Consider the following 18,782-nt stretch of genomic DNA (forward strand, 5'->3'; position numbering starts at 1 on the left):
TTCTAATATGATTGGTCAACAATGGGCTTGAAAAATAGAGCAGAATCCTATTTTCTCTGCCTCGGCTGGCTGAGCAGCTTCCACTGAGCACCGCTGACCATCCCGCCTGAATAGAGGCCTAGGCTTCATTGAAAATGAATGGGCCACCCTGTCCGCAGGTGCTGTCTGTCAGAGGGTTTAGCCTTAAGATGCTTCTGGGAAACCGGGCCGAGGATGTTCATGCACAGTTCAGGGTAGCCAGGTTTTGTTTAATTTTTATTTTGCCCATTTTCTTTGACAAAAGTAGCCAGGTGCTTTGAATTACGCAGTGTAGTGCTGCTGAATTTTTGTTGTTGTTGTCATATTCAAGACAGATTAAAGCTAGAATCCGTAGTTGAAACAATAACAAAGCATTGACCCCACCTCAGTTTTGCTAAAAAACMGAGGGATGGGCCTGAAGAAATACTAACTCTCAAATTCATAGACAGAGGTATGGATGCCTCTGTCTGACCATCCATGATATAAAAAATGTGAGTTTTAACCGGAGCCAAATATATATGGCTATGGTTTTAACCATGTTTTGAGGCTATACAGTATTTGTTTACATTTACATTGTTTATTAATATTGGAGTAAAATACGCTTGTATTTTGGGTTCTGATGGGGTACGACAGTTGAACTAAGCTCACACGGCATTTAAGTTATATTCTTCAAGAATCAATGTGTATATATCATTAATTTATAAGTCCAAAAATTGAGCAACAAGGATTCTAACTTTAAGTGAAACTGTTTTAATAAGTAAGGACCCCAAGATTCAATAACGTTAAAAAACCCTCTGTAAACCCAGTCTCACCATGATGTGACATCACATTGTTTTATTGTCATTCATTGCAGTACAATATTTTACAGAAGGATGAGTAGAACACGTCCAGTACAATACAGAGCCGACATATAACAGAATCCAGACTCGGGAGAAAGAAGTGAMAGCTACGGAAAAAGACTAATGGATGAATGGGCTTTGCTTAGTCTGAACATTCATTTTTCTTGATCAGGTCCCCCCGGAGTCAGTCAATGGAGCTCCGTCAATGACTAAGGCAATCTTGGAAAATAAGTTTCTGAACAGTTTGGAGCTATTATTAAGACATGCATTGCAGACTACTAGACAACAGTAGCACCACTCCGAGCATTCATACTTCTGTTCAAGGGAAACACCTTTGAACAGACACAGACATATTTATGTACACCATATCCTACAGATAAATGACTGGGAGAAGCGCTTTCCCCAAGAMACTAGCTGATAAAAGGCTTGACATTTTAAGAGCAATGAGCATATTATGCAACATCTATACAGGAGTGTAATTGTAATAGGACCAGTGTTTTACAGATAGCATAAGAACCAAAACGTCATATTGTTAACAGATGCAGATACTGAAGAATATACACTGAGTGTAGAAAACAATAGGAACACCATGACAGACTGACCAGGTGAATCCAGATGAAAGTTATGATCCTTTATTGATGTCACCTGTTAAATCCACTTCAATCAGTGTAGATAAAGGGGAGGAGACAGGTTAAAGAAGGATTTTTAAGCCTTGAGACAACTGAGACATGGATTGTGTATGTGGGCCTGCCATTCAGAGGGRGAATGGGCAAGAGAAAATATTRAAGTGCCTTTGAACGGGGTTTGGTAGTATGTGCCAGGTGCACTGGTTTAAGTGTGTTAAGAACTGCAGCACTGCTGGGGTTTTCACACTCAACAGCTTCCCATGTGTATCAAGAATGGTCGACCACCCAAGGGAGATCCAGCCAACTTGACACAACTGTGGGAAGCTTTGGAGTCAACATGGGCCAGCATCCCTGTGGAACGCTTTCGACACCTTGTAGAATCCATGCCCCAACGAATTGAGGCAGTTCTAAGGGGCAAAAGGGGGTGCAAATCAATATTAGGAAGGTGCTCCTATTGTTTTGTACACTCAAWGTATACTGTTCGAGATTGATTAAGAAAAGTTGTTTTCCATTTAAAAAAAATAACTTTAAAGCAATCGATAAATTACTAAATCCCARTGCAATAGATCTATTATTGACTTTTGCTTGCTTTAGAATGCATCGGACATCTGTGGACACTTACGCAMAATTCAGCTTCAACCTCCAGAAGTATATAATGCTTTTTTTGTGTTGTGTACTGTAGTAGTTATATCGTTCAGTAGAAGAGTAATTAATTGCTTTCCCCKAAAAATATTCTGAGCTTTATTTATTTGAAACCCTTCATTATTCAACAAAACCCTCCATTCATAATCGCGTTCTCAAATGGCTCAATCGGAGTGGACGATATTCTATGTGTTTAGCTGATTCATTTTCTAGAATGGATTTAGACATTCCTAGGGTWCAAGCTGTGGCCCCTCAACACATTCACAAGCTGGTTTTCAGAATAAATGAAAAGTATAGCATTCTGTTGACACCAACCCAATAGACTGAATCGTTGACTGTCAGGAGTTTTTGTCATTTCTGAAGTTGCGTTATGTTGCTGTGGCGTTTTGTATTATGGGTTTTGTACATAGTGGGTTGCCATCACAGGCACTTTGCAAGTTTTTGGCTTACAGAACACTTTCACAGGGAAAACCCTTAAGAGCACTACAGGCTAAAAGAGAGGCATCATCTCATTGCTCGTTACTACTAATGCACGGAGAGTCATTCAAGCTAGCAAAGCACTGTTAGAATGCACTGTGAGTGTGTTTTGAAGACCATTATACACCATTAAAACGTCAACAGAAATAGGTCGGTGCAACGCTAATGCTGTTCATAGAACTAAGCAAAAATAATGAAGTTAACTTAAGTGTTAGCATGTTAACCATGCATGTTGGACGGTTCTCATCTTTGTCATCAAATTTGCTCTCTAAGAGCTAGACATTTCTATGGTAGGTATTGCTTGGGCTTATAAAACTAGGGAGCCTTTTTATTTAAAAAAAAAWAATAKGTTTTATAGATTATTTTCCTTAAACAACTTCCAAATGTACATTTCTGGAGTTATCAACTATTAATTAAAAGACTGTAAAATAACATAAAAACATAGCTGTTTTATTGGTTTGTCTTGAATGCACTACATCCATCCATCATTGGAAACATCTCTACTGGCAGTACAGTATAGTAGTGGCATTATGGATGATTACATCTTAAGGCATTACAGCCCTTTTAGGCAGAGGACTTATCAATCTTCCACTGCATTGTGGGATAGCTGAACACAGCCGGGTAAATCCATTTGAATTCAATCACTTTTTGACAGCATCTCTTTTGATTTAAACAAAACTTTACATACATGTTTGCCCATGGAAGAAGTGGTCAGAAAGAACAGATTTTTGGAAAGATTTAAAACAACAAATATTCCCATTCAAGTCAACATTCTCTGATGATCTTTGTGGTACCATTTGAAAGTTGACATTTTCATTTTATTCCCATTTTAGTACATTTTTCTGCCAAAACATGACACTCACCCTGTATGCAACCCTTTACCTTAGAGGCTTCTGCCCTATGTACATAGACATGGAATCYCTGGTCACTTTATTAATGGCACACTAGTCACTTTAATCATGTTTACATACCGCTTTASTCATTTCATATGTATATACTGTATTCTATTCTACTGTATTTTAGTTAATGCCACTCTAATATTTATATATTACTTAATTCCATCTACTGTATTTTAGTTAATGCCACTCTAATATTTATATATTACTTAATTCCATTCTTTTACTTTTAGATCTGTGTGCATTGTTGTGAATTGTTAGATACTACTGCACTGTTGGAGCTAGGTATACAAGCATTTCACTACACCCGCAATAACATCTGCTAAATATGTGTATATGATTTTGATTTATTCAAGAGCATGTTGTTTCTCAACCGATGGCGGGCATAACACAAAACCTTAGATGATGTCAAATAGGGTCTAAGTTACAACATATGCGAAAAGATAATTGACGTTCGTTAAAAGGTTAAAAAAAAAGGACATTTGTATAAAGTTTTTATATTATTGCCAGAAATMATAAAATATTTGACAACCCTGTTTGTATGCATTTAAATGATATCAATCTCAACTGATTATATTTTCCAGTGATGAAGATATGGAAGTCTCATGGTATGGTGGAGTTTGCAAAATCAGTCAACTTTGAGCACCTTTATCACTTGAATGTCACTTTCGGAGCCTTCTACAATGGGAAAATATGTATGGCAGATTTTGTTCAAATCAAAAGGGGTGTTGTCAAAAAGTGATTGAATTCAAATGGATTTAACAAGCCATGATGCCTCTGAGTTATCCAACCGGAGATGCTTTCAGTCTCTCTCAGTCCTGGCCTATCCTAGCCCTCTTTGGGATGATCCACCAATCATCAGGCCCAGTCCCAATCACCACTCATCAGGCTCAATCCTTCAAACCCTCACTGGAGCCAGCCCCTCTGATCCTGGCTGAGTCATCCTGCCTTCTAGCCCCTGTCTTGCTCTGTTTGAGAGGTCAATGCCCGAGGCCCCTCTCTGTGGGCCAGCTTCCGTAGCGGCCCCTTCTCACTGTGTGATCCCAGAGGCCAGCGCTTTGCCCTTGTGTCTGGTGAGCGCGTCCTCAAGGAATCCTGCCAGCTTCCCACAGTCCTCCTGCATGGGGTTACACAGGGTTTGAGGTTAGAGGTTAGATCATTACAGGTTATTGCAAATGACTATGGCTGTTTGCAATAACATTAGGCGACAAGGATACCTACCTCACTTATGAAGGCGTAGTGAACAAGTTCATTGGCAAGGTCTTTGGAGCTGTCATCTGAAAGATTCATACAAAATAGTTCAGCCTCATACCACAATATGTAAAAAAAAAAAAAACATAATAATGGACATGAAAGTGTCCATTAGACTCACTCGGAAGGATGTCACAGCTAAGTTGTCGATGGAGCTTGTCGTCCATCTTAAGAAACAGAGAGAGCTAAGGAGAGGACAGGATAGAGGAATATATTTTATCAACACAGAATATGCTTATCCCCCAAATGCAATGAGGATCAGAATGGATTTTTTTTTAAAGTAGCGATGTTATGTCATGTTATGGTAACTCCAAAAGGCCACGTGACATGGGGGGGTTGTACACATTGACACCATTATTTAAAAGAAGACGATAGTCAAACTCACATGAGTTTTGGTCCCTTCTTCATTTGACTCCAAGTTACAGTGCATCTGAATCACCTGCAACACACCATCAGACCAACCATCAGTTAGAGTGATAAGCGTACTTTAACATGCACAATTCTCTTTAAAGCCCTATTCAGACGGGACTAGTATTATTACAGACGTCGGTTATGTAATCATTATCTCAGCATGTGCATTATTTCAGAGGAAGATTGCACAGGATTCTTCTTTTTTTTTTTTTTTCAATTGAGTCTACGACGGAAGCCTGGAGTGGAGACTTTTATATTCTAGACATGAAGATATTTCAACATCATGTCTAGACGATAATAAACTGCAATTATAACTTGTGCTTAGCTGCCAAATATATACAGTAACAGTCAAAAGTTTGGACAAACCCACTCATACCAGGGTTTTTCAAGAATGTGCAAATCTGTCATCAAGGCTAACAGTGGCTACTTTGAAGAATCTAAAATATACAATATATTTTGATTTGTTTAACACTTTTATAGTTAATACATGATTCCATATGTGTTATTTCATAGTTTTGATGTCTTCCCTATTTTTCAACAATGTAGAACATAGTAAAAATAAAGAAAAACTCTTGAATGAGTAGGAGTGTCCAAACTTTTGACCGGTACTGSAGGTGTCCCCATAATATTTAAAGTGTAATTATAATGATTATTTTAGCYATCCACGGTAGAKGTCCCTCCGAATAAAAATTTGAGCGTCTGGACAGTATTTGCTTGAGATYATTTTATGGATGATAAACTTGCTATTTCCTAAAAGTTTAGCTCAGTGGGGAATCCGGGAATGCCCTGCTTTGTCATCTGTTGCCTAATTCATCAACAGCCAGGGTTGATTTAATTAAGATTATWGGCACAATTTTTTATTTATTCCACATTTAGGCCTACTTAAACTGACACATTTGGCGATGTTCAACTTTAATTCTATGGCACAAAACGTATAGACACAAGAATTCACTGTGAAAGTTGCTAAATGCAGGTCATTCATATGAAATAAATGCAGCACTTTGTTTAAGCATTAATTCTATGTTTTCTTGCTCAAACTTCCAGCAGTACCTGTCAAACGCTGTAATGTCTCGGTAAACACAGAGATGTCGATACGCACGGAAACTAGTATTATGAGAGGACCGTGGAGTTTGCTGAAAAACAGTAGGTTATTCTGTCTGGAATTGTATATTGGCACGAGACTAGTATTACGTTGAGAGAACGTTGATTATGTAATTATTACCCCAGAACGTCCGTTATTCCAGAGTACGATTCAGACAGGATTCGTTTTTTCCAAACATGCCCCCTGTAATTCGTTATTTTTTTCTAGGCGTGATAATATTTCAACAAGTCCAGGCGATAACAGGTCTACACTGACAACTCAAACCATACCAAACCATCTTTGATATCATGTCGGCATAATATTTGAATTGAGGAAGTGTGATCATAAATGAATTCCACAATAGACGTACTAAATGCCCCCCATCATTCAGATGTGAGCTAAACAGTGCACTTGCACTTGAGATGCGTTTTAAGGCGTTGAATGAGAAAGTGAACTTATCATTTCCAAAAGTTTAGGTAAGCTGTATGCTGCTTTGCCATCTATTAACAGCAAGGGTTACATAAAATGTAAACTTTTTTTTTTTTTTACTTCGGCAATATTAAATTAATATGCACAAAACATATAAATAAAAGCATTCACTGTGAAAGTATATAGGCTATGCGCAGCACTTCGTTCAATTTATTGAATCACATTGTTTTCTTGCTCAAATCATGAGCAACACCTTTTTTGTAATTATTATGTAATTACATAATTACGTTACCCGACCTCCACCAGTAAAATTAATCCTGTCCAAATAGGGCTTAACACACACAAACAAATAGAAAGACAGACAGACAGACAGACAGACAGACAGACACCTAACCCTCACCTTTCTGCTCTCTGTCTCTTGGGGCTCAGGGGTGGGGGTCTTTACCGACTCCACCTGTTCATGGGACAGGGAGAGGGCACGGGGAACGGGGTGGGGCCGCGATAACGCAAAGTTCATGAGGGGGTATATCCCATTCCTGAAGAGGGATGAGTCAGAATGATGTCAGGGGCCACAAGGTCATCTCTTAATGACACCCTACACAAAGCCCATAAGAGGCAATGACCAAGGCAGCTCTTTAAGGCTGCATCCTAAATTGCACCGTATTCCCTATATAGTGCACTACTTTTGACCAGAGCCCAATGGGTGAATGGAATTAGCCCTTACTTGACGTCCTCCAGGAACTTGTCCAGCTCCAAAGGAGACACATGGGAATACTTGAGCTGAACGCCAGGCCGGTTGCCATGTTTGATTTCTGCCATGAGACCGTTGGGGTCAAAGGACTTGGTCTTCTCCTCCACACAGTTCTCTGGCAGCAGGTCTGCAAAGAGAGATGGGTAAGGGAGTGTTACATGGATGCCATACCAGTTTGGCATATAGCAAATCAAATAAAAAAACGTTGTAACAACAGACATTCAAAGAAATCCCACAAAATCCAATAAAGGATTTCAGTATTTTTCAGCTGTCCCATAACAAAAAGGAAATAAGACGTGGAAACATTTTCTCTCTCCCACACAAATGGCTAGCTTGGTTTGCATTTTGTTTGTGCCATCATGCCACTCCTTGTCATGCCAAACAGACTGGTGCCCAGGCAAAAAATTGGCAGTTGTCAATCCACAGATTGCATGCCATGTGTATTGGGGACTTCAGAGATGGAGACACTCACACTGGTTGCTGATGAGGCAGTGGGCAGCCAGTAGCTTGAGGGAGTGAACCTCAAACAGCACGCGGTGGAAGAGCAGGTCGTGGGCTGTGGGACGCTGCTTGGCCTCGTGACGCACACACGACTGAGTAAACTCCTGCAAGAGGGAGTGGAGGTCAAAGGTCAAAGCTATGTAGTGTATTAGTTAGGGTTTAATTAGTGTGTTGGGATCCTTTAAAATGTACACTCAATAAACTTGATTTCATAAGGTGTGGGTTTTAATCAAATGTGTTTTTGCGCATTGGCCCACTGTGATGCTTTGCTATATTTGGGCCATGGATGGAAACATGAGTGAGACTGACTCTCATGAGGGGATCCTCCAGAGACTGGCCTGCGTTGGTGATGGCCTCCTTGGACACAACAGCATCTCCATTAGCCTGTATTTCCAGGACAGCCATCTATAAATAAATACAGAGATTACATTAAGAAATGAACATGGGTGTATTAATGTGGTCTCCTTGGTGTGAGGGCCTCTGGGTGTGTGCTGGTATACAGTCTGTGTGATCTATTAGACTGAGATAGGACATGTGAACATATGAACACAACGTGTACGTCAATTTTTTACTTTCGTTTATTTAGGAAATATTTTTCTTAAAACTGCATTGTTGGTTAAGGGCTTGTAAGCATTTCACTGTAAGGTCTACCTACACCTGTTGTATTCGGCGCATGTGWCAAATACATTTTGATTTGATTTGATACAAAGAGGACAATGCAATTAGGGCTGTGGCGGTCATGAAATGTCAGCTGGTTATTGTCACGCAAAAGACTGCCGGTCTCATGGTAATTGGCCYTTAATGAACATAAACACGTTAAGCATCTCCAGSCCTCCACACATACAAGCCACTGATGTGCGCCTTTGGAACATCTATATTTTAAAAAAGTAGAATAAATCAATTTAATATAAACCATCACAATAAATTCATTATTCATTTTAGGAAGGTATATAGAAACATTATGATATTAGTATTTATTATGCATCCCCATTAGCTGCTGTCAAGGCAGCAGCTAGTCTTCCTGGGGTCCAGCAAAATMAAGGCAGTTATACAATTTATAAAACATTACAATACATTCACAACAGATTTCACAACACATTAAGTGTGTGCCCTCAGGCCACTACTCTACTACRACATATCTACAACACAAAATGAATGTGTATGTGTGTGTATAGTGCGTATGTTATCATGTGTGTGTATGCATGTGTCTGTGCCTGTGTCTCTTCACAGTCCCCACTGTTCCAMAAGGTGTATTTTATCTGTTTTTTTWAAATATAATTTTAAAGCTTGCATGAGTTGCTTGATGTGGAATAGAGTTCCATGTAGTCATGGCTCTATGTAGTACTCTGCGCCTCCCATAGTCTGTTCTGGACTTGGGGACTGTGAAGAGACCTCTGGTGGCATATCTTGTGGGGTATGCATGGGTGCCGGAGCTGTGTGCCAGTAGTTCAAACAGACAGCTCGGTGCAACATGTCAATACCTCTCACAAATACAAGTAATGATGAAGTCAATCTGTCCTCCACTTTGAGRCAGGTGAGATTGACATGCATATTATTAATGTTAGCTCTCTGTGTACATCCAAGGGCCAGCCGTGCTACCCTGTTCTGAGCCAATTGCAATTTTCCTAAGTCCCTCTTTGTGGCACCTGACCACATGACTGAACAGTAGTCCAGGAGCGACAAAACTAGCGCCTCTAGGACCTGCCTTGTTGATAGTGCTGTTAAGGCAGAGCAGCACTTTATTATGGAGAGACTTCTCCCCATCTTAGCTACCGAGTGGTGCAGCGCTCTAAGGCACTGCATCTCAGTGCAAGAAGCGTCACTGCAGTCCCTGGTTCGTATCCAGGCTGCATCACATCCGGCTGTGATTGGGAGTCCCATAGGGCGGCGCACAATTGGCCCAGCGTTGTACGGGTTCGGCCTGGGGTAGGCCGTAATTGTAAATAAGAATTTGTTCTTAACTGACTTGCGCAGTTAAATAAAGGTTAAATAAAATAAAAATACTCTTGTATCATGTTTTGTAAATGTATATGTTTTGACCATGACAGTTTACAATCCAAGGTTACTCCAAGCAGTTTAGTCACCTCAACTTGCTCAATTTCCACATTATTCATTACAAAACTTAGTTGAGGTTTAGGGTTTAGTGAATGATTTGTTCCAAATACAATGCTTTTAGTTTTTATATTTAGGCCTAACTTATTCCTTGCCACCCATTCTGAAACTAACTGCAGCTCTTTGTTAAGTGTTTCAGTCATTTCCGTCGCTGTAGTAGCTGACGTGTATAGTGTTGAGTCATCTGCCTACATAGACACACTGGCTCTACTCAAAAAGTAAGGGGCCTAGACAGCTGCCCCGGGGAATTCCTGATTCTACCTGGATTATGTTGGAGATGCTTCCATTAAAGAACAKCCTTTGTGTTCTGATGGACAGYTAACTCTTTACCCACAATATAGCAGGGGGTGTAAAGCCATAACACATACGTTTTTCCATCAGCAGACTATTATCGATAAAGTCTAACAAAACAGCCCACACAATTTCTCTCAGCCAATCATCAGTCATTTGTGTAAGTGCTGTGCTTGTTGAGTGTCCTTCCCTAAAAGCGTGCTGAAAGTCTGTTGTCAATTTGTTTAGCATTGTATCTGGTCAAACACAATTTTTACCAAAAGTTTACGAAGGGTTGGTACCAGGCTGATTGGATGGCTATTTGAGCCAGGAAAGGGGGCTTTACTATTCTTAGGTAGCGGGATTGACTTTTGCTTCCCAATTTCTAGTAGGCTTTAATTGAAGATATGGCAAATAGGAGTAGCAATATCGTCCACTATTATCCTCAGTAATTTTCCATCCAAGTTGTCAGACCCCGGGGGCTTGTCATTGTTGATAGACAATAATTTTTTACCTCTTCCACTCGCATTTTATGGAATTCAAAATTAAAATGCATGTCTTTCATAATTTTGTCAGATATACTTGGATGTGTAGTGTCAAAGTTTGTTGCTGGCATGTCATGCCTAAGTTTGCTAATCTTGCCAGTGAAAYAATAATTTAAGTAGTTTGCAATATCAGTGGGTTTTGTGATGAATGAGCCATCTGATTCAATGAATGATGGAGRGGAGTTTTCCTTTTTGCCCAAAATGTAATTTAAAGTGCTCCAAAGATTTTTTACTGTCATTCCTTATATCATTTATTTTTGTTTCGTAGTGTAGTTTCTTATTTTTATTCAGTTTAGTSACATGATTTCTCAATTTGCAGTACGTTTGCCAATCGGTTGCGCTGCCAGACTTATTTGCCATACCCTTTGCCTCATCTCTCTCAACKATACCATTTTTCAATTCCTCATCAATCCAAGGGGATTTAAGTTTTTACAGTCATTAGATAAATAAAATAGAAAATATATTTGTTCCATTCTGGAGTGAGTGTGCATATGAAGTGGCTATGTTGAGCATTTGAAACAGGTCCTATACGCAAGATTTTGAATTATTTGTCAACTTTAGTTGTGAATGATACAAACCTTAGAATATCTTAGAAATGAAAACATATATGACCTACATGATGCGACTATAGGCTATTGACTTAGAAATGAAAACATATATGACCTACATGATGCGACTATAGGCTATTGATGACTTGAGAAAGTAGCAAAAAAAGCTTGCGCTCTGTTCCTTGCCTCAGGCCACACACGCTGTTCTTATCTCAATTTAATATTGTCTTTACTAATATGTAAAATTACTTAGGATTTTAGGAGAGATTTAGGATGGCCTATTATCAAATGGGCAGGAACAGGGGCAGGGGAAAAATACATGTCATCCGTATGCACTCGGATAGCGAATGGAGGCTGCTTTCCCGCTGGTCGTTTTTCAATCTGGCTGGTTGGCTTCTCCGGTTATTTCACTCCGTGCATAAACCACTGTTTGAGGAGCATGCAGCCTCTCACTGCATGACAGGTGATATTATGCCCAAACTCTGTATGCCATGGTCTCTCCAACCCTGTTCCTGCTGCTACCCAGTGCTTAATTTGGAAAACCAAGTGAAATCTGTTCAGGAACATTGATAGCAACATGTTTTCACAACGAAACATATTTCATTAAACTGTTGACCTCCTTTCTCTCTGCACGCTGGAGAAAGGAATGAAGGAGAGGGGAGATTGAAATGCATGGTGGTGAGATATTCTGTAGCTAAAGGTAATTTGTCAGCCTATTAATTATGACAATATAAAAAATGCCCTATTAGGCCCTACTATACTTTTATAATGAAGTTCTTTGTAACACCAAAACTAGTGGCAACTGAACTGCCACCAACTTCAAGGAGATGAAACCTTAACTTTCCTGGAGTATTGAAACACATCATCCTGAGATGTTTTGAAACATTACATGGTGTGTTGTAACACCACTTAATCAAGTGTTGTGTGCCAGGGACTGGGAGCACTACCCAAAAAGATTGAAAACACTATTATGGTGTTTCAAGTCCTGTCTAMTTGTAATGTCTGCTTCCAACTCACARACTCAAACACATAGATCCCGTGAACGCAGCTCACTCTCCAGATCCCAATCACCTGAACTCTGATCACCTGTTCACACACCTGTATGTCATTATCACACACMATTTAGTTCAGTTCTTTGCACCCCATCATTGTGAGGTATTGTTTGTTTTGTGACACACTTCTATTCGGAGCTCTGTTTTTCCCCATAATTTACTCCTCCCYTGTATGATTGTTTTTTCCTGCCTCKCTAACGACGCCTTTTGCCTATTCCCTGCCTGTACTTTAGCCTATCGGATTTCCTGTTATCAACCTATTGCCTGATCTCCCGGACGACGTTAGTAGCKTTTTCCCTGCCTGTACTATTTCCTTTTTGGACCCCTGTGTATGACCTTCTGCCTGCCCCTGGATCCAGCTTCATGTTAACATCAGAAGCCTCCTCCTTAAGTTTGTTTTACTCACTGCCTTAGCACATTCCGCCAACCCCGATGTCCTTGCCATGTCTGAATCCTGGCTTAGGAAGGCCACCAAAAATTCTGAGATTTCCATARCCAACTACAACATTTTKTGWCAAGATAGAACTGCCGAAGGGGGAGGAGTTGCAATCTACTGCAAAGATWGCTTGCAAAGTTCTGTCATACTTTCCAGGTCTATGCCCAAACAGTTCGAGCTTCTAATTAAAAAAATMWATCTCTCCAGAAATAAGTCTCTCACTGTTGCCGSCTGACRCCCCTCAGCTCCCAGCTGTGCCCTGGACACCATATGTGAATTGATTGCCCCCCATCTATCTTCAGAGTTCATTCTGTTAGGTGACCTAAACTGGGATATGCTTAACACCCCAGCAGTCCTACAATCTAAGCGAGATGCCCTCAATCTCACACAAATTATCAATAAACCACCAGGTACAACCCTAAATCCGTAAACATGGGCACCCTCATAGATATTATCCTGACCAACTTGCCCTCCAAATACACCTCTGCTGTTTTCAATCAGGATCTCAGTGATGACTGCCTCATTGCCTGCATCCGCTATGGGTCCGCGGTCAAACGACCACCCCTCATCACTGTCAAACGCTCCCTGAAACACTTCTGCGAGCAGGCCTTTCTAATCGACCTGGCACGGGTATCATGGAAGGATATTGACCTCATCCCATCAGTCGAGGATGCCTGGTTGTTCTTTAAAGGTTTTTTTTCGGGCTTGGGCTCATAGGCCTATGCGTAAGCTCTAATATGCGTATGGGGGTTTTGAATTAATTATCACCTTAGAAAGTGCTGCCCATTTAGTTATGTTAGGCTTTGAAACAACATTTCAAGCTGTTGTTGAACTTCTTTCTTCAAATTGATCAATCACAGTGACGTGAGTTTTAAAAGCACGTTATTGTTTTGATAATGTGTTTGATGTGCTTTTCGATTGGATTTCTATTGATGTCAGAGTGGTTTGAGGYACAATAGAGCCCTGAGTACCAGGCCATTAGGGTAGTTAGCGAGTTGGGTACTGCCAACGCATGTAAAGAGTAGGGCTGTTGCGGTGACCGTATTACCGCCACACTGGCGGTCACTAGTCATGAAGGTAGTCAAATTCCACGTGACTGTTTAGTCACGGTAGTTAGGCTTCTCCAAGCTCTGATGCTGCTGATGGTCATTAGTAGCCTACCAAACTTGGTAACTCCCTGGAACTCAGCACTCTATTGTCCCTCTAATCACTCTGACATCAATGCAAATGTGATCAAAAATCTAATCAAACACTTCGTGAGAGCCCGTGAGCTCATGTTGCGCTACATTTCTATAGGCTATGCAATTGCGCAAGAAAGTTTGATGGCCTCTATTAAAAAGAGGAGGCTCCCATCATTGACATAGGCTAGTGCTTTTGCTGTTCGTTAGGGCTACTCATCTTTTTGGCAGATTAAAAGTAAATGTGGACAGTTCTTCCAATATCTTCAATATGCACCTCGGAATTGGATAAGGACGCACGCAGTTGCATCCCCGATATGTCGGACTTCACTTGTAGCCTGTGAGAAAGACCCGATCACGTTATGGAGAGCCATGTGAGTGAGCCATGTGAGTGAGAGGGGCTTTGGAGCCCCTCTCACTCACATGCAGCACTCAGGGAGAAGGGCACAACGCAACACTCCGGGCCAAGGGCACAACGGTCACTGGCGGCAAAAGGCATGGATTTTTTTAGGGTGCATTATGGCCACACAAAGGGGATGCCACTGTGAAATTCGAGGCATTATCAAGTGCTTGTCAAATTGTGAATGAGAGGCTGATAAAGTGTGTACAGCCTGCGCAAAAAAAGAAAGCAGAGCTCATGCCTTTCAAGCAACTTGGAGTCGCATCATGTAGCCTTACAATGTATTAAAAATCAAAACATATAGCCCAACGTTTGTAGAACAACTAAACTTACATMAACTCTAAATTAAGCATATAGGAGTACCTATTTATTTTTGAACACCTAAACACAGAATAGCCGCATGTGCGCACTCCCTCAAATCYTTTGMATAAAATATKCCATTCAATTTTATTCAGATTTGTTCAWTTGTATTCTTCATAAAATAAAATAATATAAAATAATGCCACGGAATTCTAAGTTATTTCGTGACCGCCACAGCCCTAGTCCAGAGTGCATAAAAGGAGATTACCGTAACTCAACGGTCACGTGGAATTTTACTGTGGTCATGACTCATGACTGCATGTGTGGCGGTAATAAGGTCACTGCAACAGTCCTAAATGCAACACATAAGGTTTATAATACATTTATAAACCATGGCAGCTGGATTCTCACCTCCAGAGCACAGATCCCGAAGGAGAAGATGTCAATAGCATAGTCATCCTCAGCCACTAGACATAAGAGAAGAGTTGGAATCAATATGTAAGATAATGACTGTCTAGTCACAGCATGTTGAGAAATTCCATAGATGCGGTAAAGAGGTCAATGGAACGCAGACCATGGGGGATAGAAGGACGCTGTATTAGCACACATTCAACAAATCTGACCGAAGAAAGTGGATATTCGTCAAATCCGTCATGATTGATGTATTGTAACAGGTCCACAATGGGGTTACTAAAGTCCGATTTGGATATATTTGGCTGTTTTACAGAAATCGGTGGTGGTAGTCAATGTCTTTTTTTTTTCTTTTTTTTACCTATAATGCAGTTGATTGATGACGATGACATGAACATATATTGGGGTTGACATCCATACAAGCATTATACACAGATTTTCACCTCAACATAGTGGGAAATACATATATGTAACCTTTATTTAACTAGGCAAGTAGCCTAAATGTAGGCTTAACTATAAACAATAGCTTAAATGTAGGCTTATTTTGCTGGGGGGCAATGAGGAGATTTGGGATCTTTCCCAAACGCGTTTCCATGGCATTTCTATTGTTTTGGAGTTCCAATGACCTCTTTTCCRGCATCTATAGTGAAACTGGCAACCCATAAAAGCAAGAAAGGCCCATATTCATTCAAGCGCCTAGGATCAGTTTAGCCTCTTAGATCATAATGAATAAGATTACATGAATAAAAAGGACCTGATCCTAGAACAGCACCCCTACTCTGAGATGCTTTATGAATACGGGCCCAGACATAATAGATATAGAAATAGAGYAAGGKTCAGTAAAACACTCACAGCCATATTCAGGAGAGAAGAAGTGCAGGTTCCTCTGTTCGTCTCGGTTGGGGCGGACTTTACCATGAACACTGGCCTCCGGAAACACTAGGAGGGCAAGATAGACAGATACAATTTTATAACCCAGACACCCGACTACACAGAATATTGTGACATTCACTGAGAATAAGATATGCAGCATGTTATATGGTTCTTACCATTCACAAACAGCCGGTGCCATACTGTGGATAGAAAAGAGCAGAGTATCCAGTATTAACTTCAGTGGCATAGAACGACAACAACAATGACAATACACCTTCGGGTAATTGTATTACACACAATGTAGAGGAGTTTGCTAGCATGCAATGCTAACTGTTATTACTACCATTTATTCAGATAAAGCTGTCAAGTCACAATTGAGTTGTTCCTAAAGGCCATGCTACGACAGGGTTAGGTATATGTTAGGGTTAGGTTAGGTTAGGTAGKAAGTCTTTACTGTATCAGACCTGAGCCAATCTTGATGAGGCCATTGTGTTGGATAAAGATGGTGTCACAGGTCAGGTTGCCATGGATAATGGGCGGTTCACAGGAGTGCAGGTAACTGGTGGTAAATAACATGGCAATCAAATGACTGGACACTTTGGGTCTCCAATTCCAACTCTTGCCTCCGGAAAACTACTGGACKATGATTAGTAGAATCCCGGGACCATCCATATGTAAAAAAAAATGTATGCACGCATGACTGTAAGTCACTTTGGCTAAAGGTGTCTGCTAAATGGCATATATTATTACTATTATTATTATATTAATCAGATGTGTTACTGCTGGACTGGAACAAAAGTCTGCATACCCATTAGCTCTCCACGACAAGAGATCCCCAGTACTAGAGTAATAGTTTACACTGTCACTGAAAATAATAGTGGGGACGAGAATGTTATTGGTCTTACCTGAGGGCAGAGAGAATTTGGGTACACCATCGCTTCCAAGCCTGGAATACATAACAGTGAACTGCAGACACTTAAAAAGTGGGATATGATTGAAGTTTTGCGAAGGATAGAAAACGACTTAAGTATAATCCCCTAACGTCTGACCAGGGACAGGTTCAGTACAAGGTAGCAAAACATTTTGGAATGTACAAAGAAAATGTGTGTTTTTAGTGGAAATATAGTGTTCATGTAGTACCTCCCTGTTTAAAGTGTTTCAAAACGTATAACTCACTGACTCGGGTCACAGCCAGCGGTCAGAAGTTATTTCCCCAATAGGAGAAAGACACTGACCTTGACGTTCATGGTCTTATGGTTTTTCTTGGTTTTCTTGAGAAACTGCTTGAGGCTGCCTGAGGACATGTACTCTGTGATAAAGATGACCTGTCCAGCAGATAGCAGAAAGAGATACTATCAGGGTGCAGACCAAAGCAATCGATCCCAGTTCAGAGATACTGTCAGTGTGCAGACCAAACCAATAGATTCGGGTTTCAGAGATAAAGAGAGAGAGAGACATTTCCTAAGAGAATGAGTGAGAATGACAGGCCATAGAGATTGATCTAGATAGCAGACTTACCCGAGCTCGACTCTCTTTCATGTCCAGCCAGTACTTATGGAACTTGACTATGTTTGGGTGCTCAACCTGCATCAGGTTCTCAAACATCTCTTTAATCTTCTCCTGAAAAAGAGATGGAGTGGGGAGAGGTTTGAGTACTTACGAGTAGCACAGATGGTTCGCCAAAATATGCACTTTTAAACCATTGACTCGTACTTCCATTTGTGTGCTCGCTCGGGAGAATGGAAGTACATCGAATGGAACATACAGCCAGTGACAATAGAAAGTCTGTCTGCGTCCCAAATGGCACCCTATTCCCTATATACACTGAGTATACCAAACATTAGGAACATCTTCCTAATATTGAGGTGCACCCKCTTTGGGTGGTGGACCATTCTTGATACACGTGGGAAACTGTTGAGCGTGAAAAACCCAGCAGCATTGCAGTTCTTGACACAAACCAGGTGAATGGCAAACATACACAATCCATGTCTCAATTGTCTCAATGCTTAAAAATCCTTATTTAACCTGTCTCCTCCCCTTCATCTACACTGATTGAAGTGGATTTAACAGGTGACATCAATAAAGGATCATAACTTTCACCGGGATACATCTGGTCAGTCTATGTGATGGAAAGACAGTGTTCTTAATGTTTTGTATACTCAGTGTAGTGCACTACTTTGACCAGAGTCCTATGAGCCCTGGMCAATAGTGCACTATATAGGGAATAGGGTGCTATTTGTGACACCCCCCTGTCTAACTTTGCCGTACCTCCTGTGCCTTGAAGACCTTCCTYTCATTGAAAAGCACCTCATTCCACACCACCTCGACTCCCTCCTCTGTGTCCATGGCCAGCGACGCACTCTCAACACCGGGGACATTACCTTGACTGATCTGCAGGGGGAGACAAACACACATGAGAGATCTCACAAGCACCGCAGAAGCTATAACTGAAGAGGAACAACRATAAATATGGCATGTGTGTTGTTGCAGACACAATTTACTACATGTAGCCGCTATCATGAATAATTTAGATGTTTCCGAATCAGCTCTGTATGGCCGCAAAACCTCACTTGAGATCTAGAATGACCCTGCATGGGTAAGATTCCCATCTATTTTGAAAAGCTATAGATCCCGATTTCAAATCCTAAATGGAGGTTTTCATTCATTAAATGGACGGATATGGATCTTATGTAAAAAGCACTGATAACGTCTGACTACTAAAAACCTTATGCCCC

The 18,782-nt window shown here is 40.7% G+C and overlaps 1 protein-coding gene across 1 annotated transcript in view; it reads right to left on the reverse strand.

The window, feature by feature from the left end:
• Positions 1-3,918: 3,918 nt before the first annotated feature.
• Positions 3,919-18,782, reverse strand: part of LOC111953594 (nuclear receptor-binding protein 2) — a 53,158-nt gene continuing 38,294 nt past the window's right edge. Inside the window, exons 2-17 of the mRNA XM_023972972.2 lie at positions 18,316-18,438; positions 17,566-17,667; positions 17,283-17,372; positions 16,953-16,993; positions 16,512-16,606; positions 16,224-16,247; positions 16,027-16,113; positions 15,175-15,230; positions 8,232-8,327; positions 7,894-8,026; positions 7,395-7,548; positions 7,071-7,206; positions 5,135-5,188; positions 4,871-4,934; positions 4,720-4,775; positions 3,919-4,615 (exon numbers count right to left, since the gene is read on the reverse strand). Coding sequence (XP_023828740.1) covers positions 4,529-4,615; positions 4,720-4,775; positions 4,871-4,934; positions 5,135-5,188; positions 7,071-7,206; positions 7,395-7,548; positions 7,894-8,026; positions 8,232-8,327; positions 15,175-15,230; positions 16,027-16,113; positions 16,224-16,247; positions 16,512-16,606; positions 16,953-16,993; positions 17,283-17,372; positions 17,566-17,667; positions 18,316-18,438 — 1,398 coding nt within the window. The 3' untranslated portion in view covers positions 3,919-4,528. The remainder of the gene's footprint in view (positions 4,616-4,719; positions 4,776-4,870; positions 4,935-5,134; positions 5,189-7,070; positions 7,207-7,394; positions 7,549-7,893; positions 8,027-8,231; positions 8,328-15,174; positions 15,231-16,026; positions 16,114-16,223; positions 16,248-16,511; positions 16,607-16,952; positions 16,994-17,282; positions 17,373-17,565; positions 17,668-18,315; positions 18,439-18,782) is intronic.

This window comes from Salvelinus sp. IW2-2015, linkage group LG27 (genome assembly GCF_002910315.2).
Source record: "Salvelinus sp. IW2-2015 linkage group LG27, ASM291031v2, whole genome shotgun sequence".
Classification (NCBI taxonomy): domain Eukaryota; kingdom Metazoa; phylum Chordata; class Actinopteri; order Salmoniformes; family Salmonidae; genus Salvelinus; species Salvelinus sp. IW2-2015.